Genomic DNA, 12,980 nt, shown 5'->3' with positions numbered 1-12,980 from the left:
CTTAAAGTAAAACTTCTTAACCTAGGGTCCACAGATGGACCTCAGGGGACCAGTGAATCCCTTAAAATCGTGTGGAAAAGCACTTGTACATTCATATCTGCATTTTTCAGAGGACAGGGTCCGTAGCTGTCATTAGATTCTTGAGCTGGTCCATGACCTTGTGGCTGCCCTCCCCTGCTTTCAAAAAAAAAAAAAGTTTTAAAACATTGCAAAAAGAAATCATGAACCGGGGTTTTCATGCCAAGTATAGGCACGTAGCACCTGGTCCTGTAAAAATGGGGAAAAAATTGTTCTGTAGTCATTAACAGAAACTGGTAGTAAGTGAGGAGCTCTGACTAGTAGTAACCATCTCAGCCTGTTTGAGCAACAACAGGGAAACTCGTGTGTCTCCACATCTATCCCTAGTGAGCACTACAAAAGGAAGTGTGGAGCTTAGTGGAAGTTTGTCATTAACCTTCATACAAAGGCATGTTACAGTTTGGGAAATTATGGGTGCATGTCCTAAGGAAGTGTTTTAAAACCCAAGTGAGTACTTGAATTCAAATAACTCAAGAATAAAGCAGCTTAGGGAATTCCCTTGCCCTCCAGTCGCCCTCCCTTTCACTGCCGGGGCCTGGGTTCAATCCCTGGTCGGGGAACTAAGATTCCTCAAGCCTCGTAGCCTGGCCAAAAACAAAACAACAACAAAAAAATAAGAATAAAGCAGCTTAACGCCATTGCCCACAATGTTGGAACAACTCTGTGATTGATGAGCAGTAACTAGGGGCCTAAAGAAGCAATCATCTGATCTGGGGAAAGGAGTGGCTTTCTCTACCAAATCCAGTTCCTAAGTTCCCACCTTTGGACCACCTCTGCTCTTCATAATGTTGCTCTGTCCTTCCCCCAGCATTTCACATAAGCACAGCTACTCTGCTTCTAACCTGGCCTTGTCTTTTCAGGGAAAGTCATGAAAACCAATTGTGTCCAGAAACACACCAGGTAATTCATCTTGCATGACTGACTGTTGTAATGATTGTACAAGCTGTTACCAATGATTAGATACTACTCAGTGGTTTAATGACTTGTGTTTGTATTCGGATTAAATACACGGTTGGAGAAATGTGGCATTAGAGGTGGAAAAGATGTGGGGATTCAGCTCACGTTAACCTCTGTCTTGGTTAACACTGTGATATTTGTCCAAAATGCAAATACAGTGGCAGGTTGCATTAACAGAAGTATGACATGCAAAAGAAAGAAGGTGATATGTCATTCTACCCATTAGTTGTTCCACTCTGGGTGACTCACTTTAAAAGGTCATTGTTAAACTGGAGTTCACTGAGAGGAGAGTTGGCAGTATGGAAAATGAAAAAGCATGTATAGTATCATTCCTGGGATTTAATTCCTCTGGCAAATTAGACCATGGGAGCAGGTTTTTGTTTTGTTTTTTAAATAATTTGAAGAGTCTTTGGAAAGGGATTTTGGATATCTGTCCTGTTAAATAGCTTTTTGGTAAAGAAGTGAAAAGATTTGGTGTAAACTGTGATGAAGACCTTGCTTTCACCTAATAATTGTATCAATACCACAATATCTATATTAACAAGTAAATTTTAACAAGTAGGGAAACTAAAGGTTAGCAAGGTAACTTTTCAAAGTCATACTTGGAGATCCTCTTGGTAAATTTAGATCATGATTTTATACTTTGCTAATACAGAAACTTTAAATCCCCTTATTATAATAGATTGGCAAAAGCCCTTTATCCCCTGTGGCCTCAGTTTTCCCATCTGTGAAACGTGAGGCTTGGACTGGACTCTGGACTGGACTGGACTCTGAGCCCTTTTAACACTAACAGCCCTTGATTAGGTGTTTTATAATCTACCAGCATCCATTCATTCCTGGTCTTGGTGTTTCTCATCATCAGCCTCTCTTCTCTCTTTACAGGCTAGACAGTGCTGGAGAAGGTAAAAATGTACTCGACGAAAGAGAAAATGAAGATGGTCTTTTCACACTCTAAAGTGCCCCTTTCTCTTAGGATTGAGGATGAGGATATGATGTGTGAATTATCAAAATAAGTCTTAGAATGTTTTTTTTTTAAAACCGTCTGTTGCCTTGGTGTCACTGATCCAGTCTTGCCTTAGTTTCACAAGTGAAAGTTACCTTAGAGACCACACCTTCTCATGGTTTAATCTCTGTAGCATCACTGCTAAGTGATCTTCCACAGTATAATTGAACACCTTCAGTGATGGTGAACTCACTATCACACCCAAGGAAGTCCATTCAATCTCAGGGCACTTCTGAGACTTCGAAATATTTAGAACAAAGTCTGTGTCCAGATAGCATCTGCCTGCTGGTCCTAGTTGAACTTGTGCTTACACAGAAGAGGTCTAAACTCTCTTCAACCTGGTAGCAGTGCTCCAGATACTGAAAGGAGAACCTCATGTTTCTCTAAATTGCCTTGTTTCTGGAACATGATTTCTGGTCCCTTCCCTACCCTAGTTGCCTTTGCCTTGCATGCGTTTGTATCTCTCCTTTTATGCCCAGCTTGAAGAATTCAGTGCCCCACTCTGGGTATGGTGTGAGCATCCCTGCGTTATTGATTGTCATCAATAACATATTGATGATATATTATGTATTGACTGTCATCAATAATGCAGGAAACGACATGGAATCACACCATCATTTTGACTCCCCTCTAAAATGTCTAGGTTTTCTATTATTTTCTGTTCACACCTGAGTATCTTTAGAGGCGACCATAGTGTCACATCTTAATTCTTGCTTGGGGAATTTAATGTTGGAAACAGCCAAGAGTTCATCAGAGTAAATTGTGGCGAATGACATGGATGTTCAAACAGGGCGGGCACATGGATGTGACAGTGAGTCGGTCCAGATCAGTTTCTCTAAATAAAGTTCATGGGAATTGACTCCTCAATAAGAATAGGTTTATTTAAACCTACTTTGAGAGCTAGTAGCATGAGGAACCATGGGAGAGAGGTTAAAACAAGCAGTTGATGACTGAATGGAAAGAATGTGCACCTGAGTGAGAGGCCTCTGGTTGGGCAGAAATGTGGAGCGTCAGCCAGAGCTGAAAGAAATTTGTCTGAAATACTTCCTGGTATGTTTGGGGCAGTAACCGCCTTAATGAAGTAAGTGCACAGTCTTTCCAGGTAACCATACTTTATATTTCGACTCTCTTGACATTACTTTTAAGAGAGGGGGAAAAAAGCAGTCTTATGACTTGACTGCCACAGCCTCTAGATTCCTCGAACTGTTAGTTCACACGGATCCAGCAGTTAATAAAAACATCCCCCTCTTACCTGAGCACTTGGAGAACTACCTGCCCAGGGCAGCATGCCTTCTGCCTCACTCTTTCGGTGCCGAGGTGAGTGGCAGGTTTGGACTAAGTGAAGGAAATAATTAGCAGAACGCTGGTTGCTTCTTTATTTAGCTTGACTTTCTCCTCTGTGCTAACTGAAAATACTGGAAATGACTTGACCAGCCTGTTACATTCAAATTTAGAAACTGGGGGTGGGTGGGTGTGGGGCAGTAGAGACAGGTGCAGGGCTCCAGTGTCCCCATCTGGAAAATGGAGTGGGACTAGGTGACCTTGTACAAACAGGTTTTAATATTTCATGGGTCACTGAGACACCCCATCCTAACTTAGCTCATGCTGCCTGCCTACCCACCTTCCCAAACGACCACCACCAGTGCCATGACCAACTCGGGTCTGCCTAGAAAAGCCGACAGCAAATACGATACCCCCTAAACAGAACATGTCAGCTCAATGAGTATCTTTGTGTTTTGCAAGGGGCCATCTTCAGTCTTTTCCCAACTATATTTCTGCAGCTCCTTGGTCAGATTCAGAAACATCTAAATGAGTAGTTGTAGTATTTTACAACTGGTAATGGCCTCCAGGACCCTCTAGCCTAGTAGCTCTCAACCTTAGCTGAACACTGCAGTTATCTGGGGAATATTTTAAAATGTCGATTCCTGAGTCCTACCCTTTAGAAGATTCTTTTGTAATTGGTCTAGGGTGTGGCCTGGGCATCTGAATTTTTTTTTTTTTTTTAATGCTCCAAGTGGCTCTAATGTGCAGCCAGGGCTGAGAACCACTGCTGTTGCTGCGTGGTTCTCAAACGGGGCACTTCAGACCAGCAGCCTGAGTATCACCTGGACCTTGTTAGTCATACACATTCTCATCCCCGCACCACACCTACTGACTCAGAAACTCCCAAGTGGAACCCTGTGATCTGTAGTTGAACAAGTCTTCCAGGTGATTATGATGCACCTTAGAGTTTGAGAACTATGGAAGCATAATAACCCCTAATAGGAGGATGGAGATTGTAAGAAAATACTCTCCTGTAACCAGGGATCTGTGCTGGTGGGTGTGGCCATCGGGGGGGCGCGGGGCAGTGGGAGTTTCCAGCAGCCAGTGCCCAAGGTCTGGGTGGGCTCCTTGTCAGCCCTCGGTTAAGCTAGCATTACTTCCTGCCTGGACTCTTAGGGTAGCTTCTAACCACCCTCACCAACTTCACTCCTTTCCGTCTCCAATTTGTTCTCCATGCTGTGACAGAGGAATCTTCCCAATGCAGATGTGAGATTCCTATCTCCTGATTTCCACCCAAGGGGGCATAGAAGAAGCACCCTTAGGCTCTGCCCAAGGCTGGAGTGGCAAACTCAGAGGATGGGCAGCTGATGCGGAGGAGTGAAGCAGGGGGAAGTGATGTGGCCTCTACTGAAATGGAAGTTTGTGTGTCCACTTACAGGCACTAACACTCACACTTAGTATTAAAATAATGTCCTAGGGCTTCCCTGGTGGCGCAGTGGTTGAGAGTCCGCCTGCCGATGCGGGGGACACGGGTTCGTGCCCCGGTCCGGGAGGATCCCACATGCCACGGAGCGGCTGGGCCCGTGAGCCATGGCCACTGAGCCTGCGCGTCCGGAGCCTGTGCTCCACAATGGGAGAGGCCACAACAGTGAGAGGCCCGCATACCGCAAAAAAAAATAAAAAGAAAAAGAATGTCCTAGGCAAGCAGAACATGGCCAGGAACTAGAACAAGGCAGCTAGTTTGAGACTCAAAGGTTTAGGAGGTGGGGAGTGGAAGTCACAGAATGATGAATTAATAAATATATAATTCTTATACTGAGACTCTTTTTTACATCTTTATTGGAGTATAATTGCTTTACAATGGTGTGTTAGTTTCTGCTGTATAACAAAGTGAATCAGTTATACATATACATATGTTCTCATATCTCTTCCCTCTTGCGTCTCCCTCCCTCCTACCCTCCCTATCCCACCCCTCCAGGCGGTCACAAAGCATCGAACTGACCTCCCTGTGCTATGCGGCTGCTTCCCACTAGCTATCTACCTTACGTTTGGTAGTGTATATATGTCCATGCCTCTCTCTCACTTTGTCACAGCTTACCCTTCCCACTCCCCATATCATCAAGTCCATTCTCTAGTAGGTCTGTGTCTTTATTCCTGTCTTACCCCTAAGTTCTTCCAGACTTTTTTTTCCCTTAAATTCCATATATATGTGTTAGCATATGGTATTTGTCTTTCTCTTTCTGACTTACTTCACTCTGTATGACAGACTCTCGGTCTATCCACCTCATTACAAATAGCTCAATTTCGTTTCTTTTCATAGCTGAGTAATATTCCATTGTGTATATGTGCCACATCTTCTTTATCCATTCATCCGATGATAGACACTTAGGTTGTTTCCATCTCCAGGCTATTGTAAATAGAGCTGCAATGAACATTTTGGTACATGACTCTTTTTGAATTATGGTTTTCTATACTGAGACTCCTTGATCCGAGGAGTTTGCTGGGGCACTTGTTCCTCTTTCCCTCTCTGTGCAATCAGGATGAATTGGTAGCAGTCTACAAATAACTCCCTAGTATCTATTGCGTAGGGGGCCCAGAAGAGAGAATCACTTCCCTTAAGGAGCCTAAAAATCTAAATGAGACAAAACCCACCGGGGAAATGCAGTAGAAGGGAATCAGAGTCGTGTTTTTATTCCCACAGGGCAGGAATTTGATGGCGACAGGGCTCTTACAGTTGATGTTTACATGGTGGGACCACAGTCAAACCTTGAGGATTTAAAGCAACCTAACTCTGAAACCTCCACCTTGGCCTTTCTAGACTAAAAGAAATGGATAACATCCCATCCTTAAAGAGCGTTTGCTATGTTCTGGGTGCTCCTCTACCAAGTGCGTCAAGGCAGTTTCTCATTGAATCCTCACAGCTGCCCCATGAAACAGTATATTACTCCCGAGAAGCAGAGAGAGGTGAAGAAATTTGCTCAAGGTCACATAGTCCTACCCGCTGTGACAGAGCCGTGTCTGGAAACCAGGCCTGAAGGACTCCAGGCTCTTCACCACTACCCCATACTTCACAGGGATGGCCCTCGTTTAACACTTCAAGCATTTGAAACTGAGACACTGACCCGTGTTGGTTCGAAATGGGTTTTAGTTTACTCAGGTCCATGGCAACCTGAGTGTTGGGATGCTTCTCCAATGCCAACCCCTTTAGAGCTCAATCTTCCCTTGCCCCCCGTATTAGTTACGCAGGATCTTATTTGCATTTGCGGAGGAAGCTGCTAGTAGAGAAGCTGGCAGGAACCTTAATGAAGCCAGGTGGACCCACTGAAATGGGAATGTGTTGAACTAAGTCATGAAGAGCTGAAGTCAGGTGTCAGCGGGCTTAATGAAAGGTTAACAGGAATCCGGCAGTGGGTGGCTGGCGAGGCTCTTTGTCTCTCTAAAGAAAAACGAAAAGTTAAGTGGGCTCCCTGCGTGGAGGGAGGAAACCACTTGTAACCAAAAGGCTGGATCTGAAATAGAGTTTCATTTAGATTTGTCCGCATGTTACGGTCTTAAGGAAAAAAAACAAACAAACAAGCACCGTGAGTTCTCGGCTCTCTGAGCACTAAAGGACAGCAAAGGGAAGTGTTCCTGAATACGATGAACGCTCATGCTGCTGTGGAGGAGCCTGGAGAGACCTGGGGATGGCTGCTCGCAAAACAGAAGGTGGGTTCACTTTCTAACTGCGCTGAAAAGGTGTACTTCTGCTGTAGCTTTATCCGTGTTGCATAAGCAGTCGGGGGACGGGGAAACAGGAAAGACGCTACACACCCTTCGATTCAACTCTCATTTCTTAGCTGATGACACTGAGGCCCAGAGAGGGGGAATGAGTTACCCCAGGCTACACAGGAAACCAGTGCTAGAGCAGAGACCTAAACCATGTAACCCTAGATTGACCTCTACGGCCCTGGTATAACCTTGTTCTTGGAATTTTCTAATTTCACCTGCCTGATTAGTTACCCTTTGAAGTCACATTCTTTAAGTTCTTGTTGGGCATGCAACTCCGCATTTCTTTTCCATAAGCTATCTTTCCCGGCATACACGTGACCCTGAGGTGGACTCCTTTTCTCAGAAAGAGGAATCGGAACGCTGAAGTGCAAAGCTCGGCTGTTGCTCTCTTAGGGACGCCGCCATTAACTAGGGTGGCCAGCTTGTCCCAGTTTTTTGTTTTGCGGTACGCAGGCCTCTCACTGTTGTGGCCTCTCCCGTTGTGGAGCACAGGCTCCGGACGCACAGGCTCAGCGGCCATGGCTCACGGGCCCAGCCGCTCCGCGGCATGTGGTATCTTCCCAGACCGGGGCACAAACCCGTGTCCCCTGCATTGGCAGGCGGACTCTCAACCACTGCACCACCAGGGAAGCCCTGTCCCAGTTTTAACGCTCAAAATCCTTGCATGCAAGAACCTCCCCTCGGTCCCCGACAAACTGGGATGGTTTGTCCACCCAAGCCCATAACTAAATTAGAGATCAAAGACAACAACCCTCTGAGTTCTTTCATTCACTGCCCCAGCTCTTGACTTTATTGCAGGGATTATTTTTTTTTCTGTGACTTTGCAATTGGACCCAAGGGGAATTTAATTTCAGATCCAGCATTAGAATAGACTGCAAAATCTAGTTTCTAGCCTCTTGCCATGCAAACTGTGGGCCTCAGACAAATATTGTCATCACCTGGGAGCTAGTTAGTAATGCAGAATATCAGTCCCACCCCAGACCCTCAAAATCTGCATTTAAATAAGGCCTCTGTGTGATTCACATGCACATTAAAGATTGGGAAGTCCTTGTCTAAACCACTGATTTTCAAACTTGGCTGTACACTGGAATCTTGTGGGGAGCTTAAAAAAGTCCTGAAGCTGGACTCCCCGCTGCACTCTTGGTTTAATTGGCATGGGGGAGACCTGGGCTTCAGGAGTTTTTAAAGCACCTCGGGTACTTCTAATATACGGCCATGTTTGCAAACTACTATTTTAAAGGGAGGACAGCTTTGCACCAGAAAGTAATGATGCTAATTAATCAGGTTAACCCTTGGCCTAAATTATAGGTTTATGTGAGTCTAGTCCAAGAAATGATCAATAAAATTGTTCAAGAAGATCTGAGGAGACAGGATAATGACCTCAATGTCCCAATTACTGTGGACATGAGGCCCATTAAAGTAATTAAAAACCAAGATGTACTATTTGGTTTGTGGAAAGCGATAATGAGGAAACAGAAAAGATAAACAGAGAAGGAATGTCTGGGTGGGGGACAGGGCAGTGCTGTGAATCTCTTCAGAGGTATCAGAGGCATAATGAGGAGAGGGCACCGAGGTGATAAGAGAAACATGGAGGATGGGTTAAGTGGAAACCTTTGTTGCAGAACAAGGAACTTGGTCAAAAGGCAACTCTTTGCCCTCCGGTACCTAAATATAATGGGAGACCCCGTATATATGTGAATTTGGTGAAGGGAGTATGTTCATCCAAGGGAGTACATTCACTTCTCTGTAGAAGGTTGCTGCTAGTCACAAGGAACAGATAGTTAATGGTTTTAGTGCTTTTCTAAGTATGTGAAGCTGCAAGAATCCAGGTTCATATAAGTTTTCTTCTGAAAATATCTATCTGAAGGCCTGTTCTGCCTTTTCCCCCAGAGCACAGAGTTTCTCATTCCTGATCTCCGCCCTGAACTTCTTTCAGGGTGTGTTGAAGGTCGGCAGCTACGGTGGCTCATCACTCAATCCTTGTAGAGCCAGGTGGTTAGTGACATCCTTTAGTTGGCAATGAGATATTAGAGTCTCTGTGACTTCCCTTGACTCTTCCTGCATCCCAGGCAGGAAGGAAGGGGTAGATGGGAAATGGGACTTTTTCCCTAATATGACACTTATCTTTTGTCAAAAAGGGAAATGTTTCATAGAGTTTACCAGAAGACCTCCGCATATATTTCACTGGGTCACAGGCCCACCCTTAGGCAAGAGGGACTGAGGCTGGGCACATTGCCGTTCAGCCAAAACTTAGGATCAGTCAGCATGGGAGAACCTGGGAACGGCTGTTGGGCAAACAGTCTTGATTTCTACCACATTCACTCATCTAACAAAAGCGTATTGGGTGTCTCCTATGTGCCAAAGGGCCGTGTTGGGTGCTGGGGTATAACGATGAACTAGACAGACCTGCCTGGTCCCTGTTCCCAGACAGCTTACAGTCTACAAAGCCATTTCCGTCTTTATTATGCTAAATGCATAGTACAGAAATTTGAATCATTTCTAATGTACCTGAGAGGCAAAAAGAACGAAGAGAGAAAAAAGAATGAATGTTTGGAATTCTGCATGCACACTTCCTGGAAGCTGTGGAACTGTGCCTTTGATGCAAGTGTCCGGCGTCAATGCAGGATGGGGGTAGAAACATTCTGCCCTAGGAGGTGATGGCCAATTAGAGCGAAAACTCTTAGCTACCGTGAAACTTTGTAAGCTCAGTAGAGAGTGGTCAGCTTGGTAAAAGTGCAGTGTTAGAGTAATGGAAATGACCACTTCTGTATTTCTATGCTGTTTCATACTTTTCTAAGCATTTTCAAACACATAGCAGTCTGTGTCAGAGGAAGGGTGCATCTCCATTTTATAAAGGAGAAAAAGGGAAGCACAGAGAGGTCCAGTGACCTTCCAGGTTCCCTCTATCGTGAATGAGAGCTAGAATCAAGCGCCCTCAATCCAGGAGTCAATATCATCTTCATGGGGTGCCTGCCATGTGCACCTAGCTTTGCACTTGGACCTACTCACAGGGCCAGCAGTCAGCACCAACATGATTTCAGCACTTCTGTGTGCCAGGCACTACCCTAAGCACTTTATTTATTTATTTATTTTATTTTTTTACATCTTTATTGGAGTATAATTGCTTTACAGTGGTGTGTTAGTTTCTGCTTTATAACAAAGTGAATCAGTTATACATATGTTCCCGTATCTCTTCCCTCTTGCGTCTCCCTCCCTCCTACCCTCCCTATCCCACCCCTCTAGGTGGTCACAAAGCACCGAGCTGATCTCCCTGTGCTATGCGGCTGCTTCCCACTAGCTATCTATTTTACGTTTGGTAGTGTACATATGTCCATGCCACTCTCTCACTTTGTCACAGTTTACCCTTCCCCCTCCCCATATCCTCAAGTCCATTCTCTAGTAGGTCTGTGTCTTTATTCCCATCTTACCCCTAGGTTCTTCATGACATTTTTATTTCTTAGATTCCATATGTATGTGTTAGCATACAGTACTTGTTTTTCCTCTTTCTGACTTACTTCACTCTGTATGACAGACTCTAGGTCCATCCACCTCATTACAAATAGCTCAATTTCGTTTCTTTTTATGGCTGAGTAATATTCCATTGTATATATGTGCCACATCTTCTTTATCCATTCATCTGATGATGGACACTTAGGTTGCTTCCATCTCCTGGGCCCTAAGCACTTTAAATGCACTATTTTATTTAATCATAGCAACGTCTCTATGAGGGAGCTGCCAGTTTTGTCCGTTTGATAGATGAGGAAATGGAACCTCATATACAAAAAGTAGCTTGTCTGCAGTTGAGCTGGATTCAAGTTCTGGAGCAGCTCCAAAGCCCAGGGCCTTAGCCCCTGTGCCCTGGCCCCTCCAGATACATAAAGTACCATGGTGATCTCTCAATGATTATACTAGTGTGTGAGGTGGAAAGGGCTATTCAGCTGGAAGTTGTAGGTTTCCCCCTAGTAACCTCAGGGAAATCAGGTGTTCTCCCTGCCTACGTCTGTCTGAATACAACAGACCTGGAAATGGGAGTGGGGGGAATGTGAAGGACATGAAGCCAGAAGGTCTTTGGGCCTGGGCCTCACATTCTTCAAGAGACTAGAGTTTAGATTTACCACCAAATGAGGCTATGTTTTCAGGCATAGAGATTGAATGCTCAGGATTGAACATTTAACATATGCTCCAAAATGGCCTCCTCCCTCCTTTTGAAGATATAACCTGAGAGACAGAAACAAAACAGAAAGAGAAAGGAAGTGGCCTGGAGAGCCTGCCGTCCTCCTCCCTGGCCTTGCCCGTGTGCTGCCTTTTATCTCTGTTCTCCACCCGGTTATCTCTCTTCCCTGGGCTCTGCTCTCTTTCATTCCCCCTGCTCTTCCCTCTGAGATGCCTTCAGCATCTTATCTTCCTTCAGCAGCTCCATCAACAAAGTCCTATCATTTTTTTTCTCCTGATTCAGGATGCCTCTGCATCATTTTATTCTGTTCCTCTGAGCTTTGGTTTTCAATCTCTTCCTAAACTTAATCTCAGATCCTTCTTCCCTGGGATGAAAAAAAACAAAAAACGAACGAGATTACACAACCTGACAATACCTTCTGACTGGGGGATCAAGATAATTAGAAAAGACAGCAGAGTCTTGCTTCCCCGTAACATCCTGGACATGCCATGGTGAAATAAGTTTTTAATTAACAAAAGACTCACCAACAACTAGTGCTACAGTCTCCTCTTCATCCACCACCTTTTTAAAACAATGGTTGAAAAATTCTGTGACACGTTGGTATATGGAAAGAGCACAGGTCTTGGAGTCAACCTGGCCCAGAACCTGAAGCTGCTCTTGCCCGGCTAGGTGGCCCAGGACAAGTCGTTTGGTTTCTCTTAGTCTGAGTTTCATCACCTGTAAATTGGGAATAATAATGGGACCCTCCTCATAAGTAAGCATTAAATGTAGCAATGCTAGGAAAGCACTGGCACAGGGTGGGTGCTCCATAAAGAGTTGGTGCCGTTGTCGTAGTTCCCTCTCCAGCCCCAGCCAGTTCAGAGTCTATGTTTACTAAAACTTGCTGGCAGGACCTGCATAGCCCCCAGTGAGGATAGATCCTGGGCATCATGTTGAACCTGGGAGCTTCCAGTCTATCTCAGAAGCTGTGTGAATGATTTGTGGTTCTCATACTTTAGAGAGCCAAGAAGCATCTGGGAACATGTTAGAATACGTATACCTGGGTCCAACCCCCAGGAGATGCTGATTCAGTGAGTCTGGAATTGGGTCCTACTACTTGCGTTTTTATAACCTTGCTTGGTGGAGTTCTGAAGCAGGGGGCACAGACGCTTTGAAGGTGGCTCAGAAGCTCACGATCAAACAGCGCTCCTGTTAGCCGTCCCGATTCCTGACCCCTCTGCCTTGCCATCCTTTTCTGAACTCTGACCCTGCTTTATCTTTTTTTGTCTCTGGGCCCTGCGCTCAGCTCTGATTTTGCTCTTTTGTGGTCCACTGTGGTTGACCCCAGGGCATTGCCCACTCCAGCTGTGGTTCTTACTCTCAGCTGTTGCTCCTGGTTCACAGCTAATTTTCATGAACACCTCTAAGTTTTGGCTTTTGGTTTAATCCTGTTTCCCATCCTAAATTCCCCTAACGTGATGCTGACACTCTTGTGGCTTCTGCACATCTGTTGACAGTTGTCATTTGCTGTCCTCTCCTGCCTCTCATTTGTGTCTTTGGTACCAGCCACCCCTTTGGATTTCCAGTATGATGGAGAATCTTGGACCATGGCAAGGGCATCATTTCAAACTTGAGTCATGACTTAAAAACACCAGGAATGTGGAATGTAGACAATGCATTGAATGTTTATGTTAAAGTAGGCTGGGTAATTTTCTATTTGAATTTTAAATCCATCTTATCTATCTTGGTTCATTGTGG

At 44.9% G+C, this 12,980-nt stretch overlaps 1 protein-coding gene across 2 annotated transcripts in view; it reads left to right on the top strand.

Annotated features, from left to right (window-relative positions):
- Positions 1 to 2,828, top strand: part of TIMD4 (T cell immunoglobulin and mucin domain containing 4) — a 34,435-nt gene extending 31,607 nt beyond the window's left edge. For both annotated transcript variants that reach the window (XM_030834039.3, XM_070045100.1), the window contains exons 8-9: positions 939 to 978; positions 1,918 to 2,828. In XM_030834039.3, the coding sequence (XP_030689899.2) occupies positions 939 to 978; positions 1,918 to 1,990 (113 nt within the window). In that variant the 3' untranslated portion in view covers positions 1,991 to 2,828. The remainder of the gene's footprint in view (positions 1 to 938; positions 979 to 1,917) is intronic.
- The last annotated feature ends 10,152 nt before the right edge of the window (positions 2,829 to 12,980 follow it).

Source organism: Globicephala melas, chromosome 3, assembly GCF_963455315.2.
Source record: "Globicephala melas chromosome 3, mGloMel1.2, whole genome shotgun sequence".
Taxonomy (NCBI): Eukaryota; Metazoa; Chordata; class Mammalia; order Artiodactyla; family Delphinidae; genus Globicephala; species Globicephala melas.
Note: the sequence above shows the minus strand (reverse complement) of the source record. Positions and strands in the feature narration are given on the sequence as shown.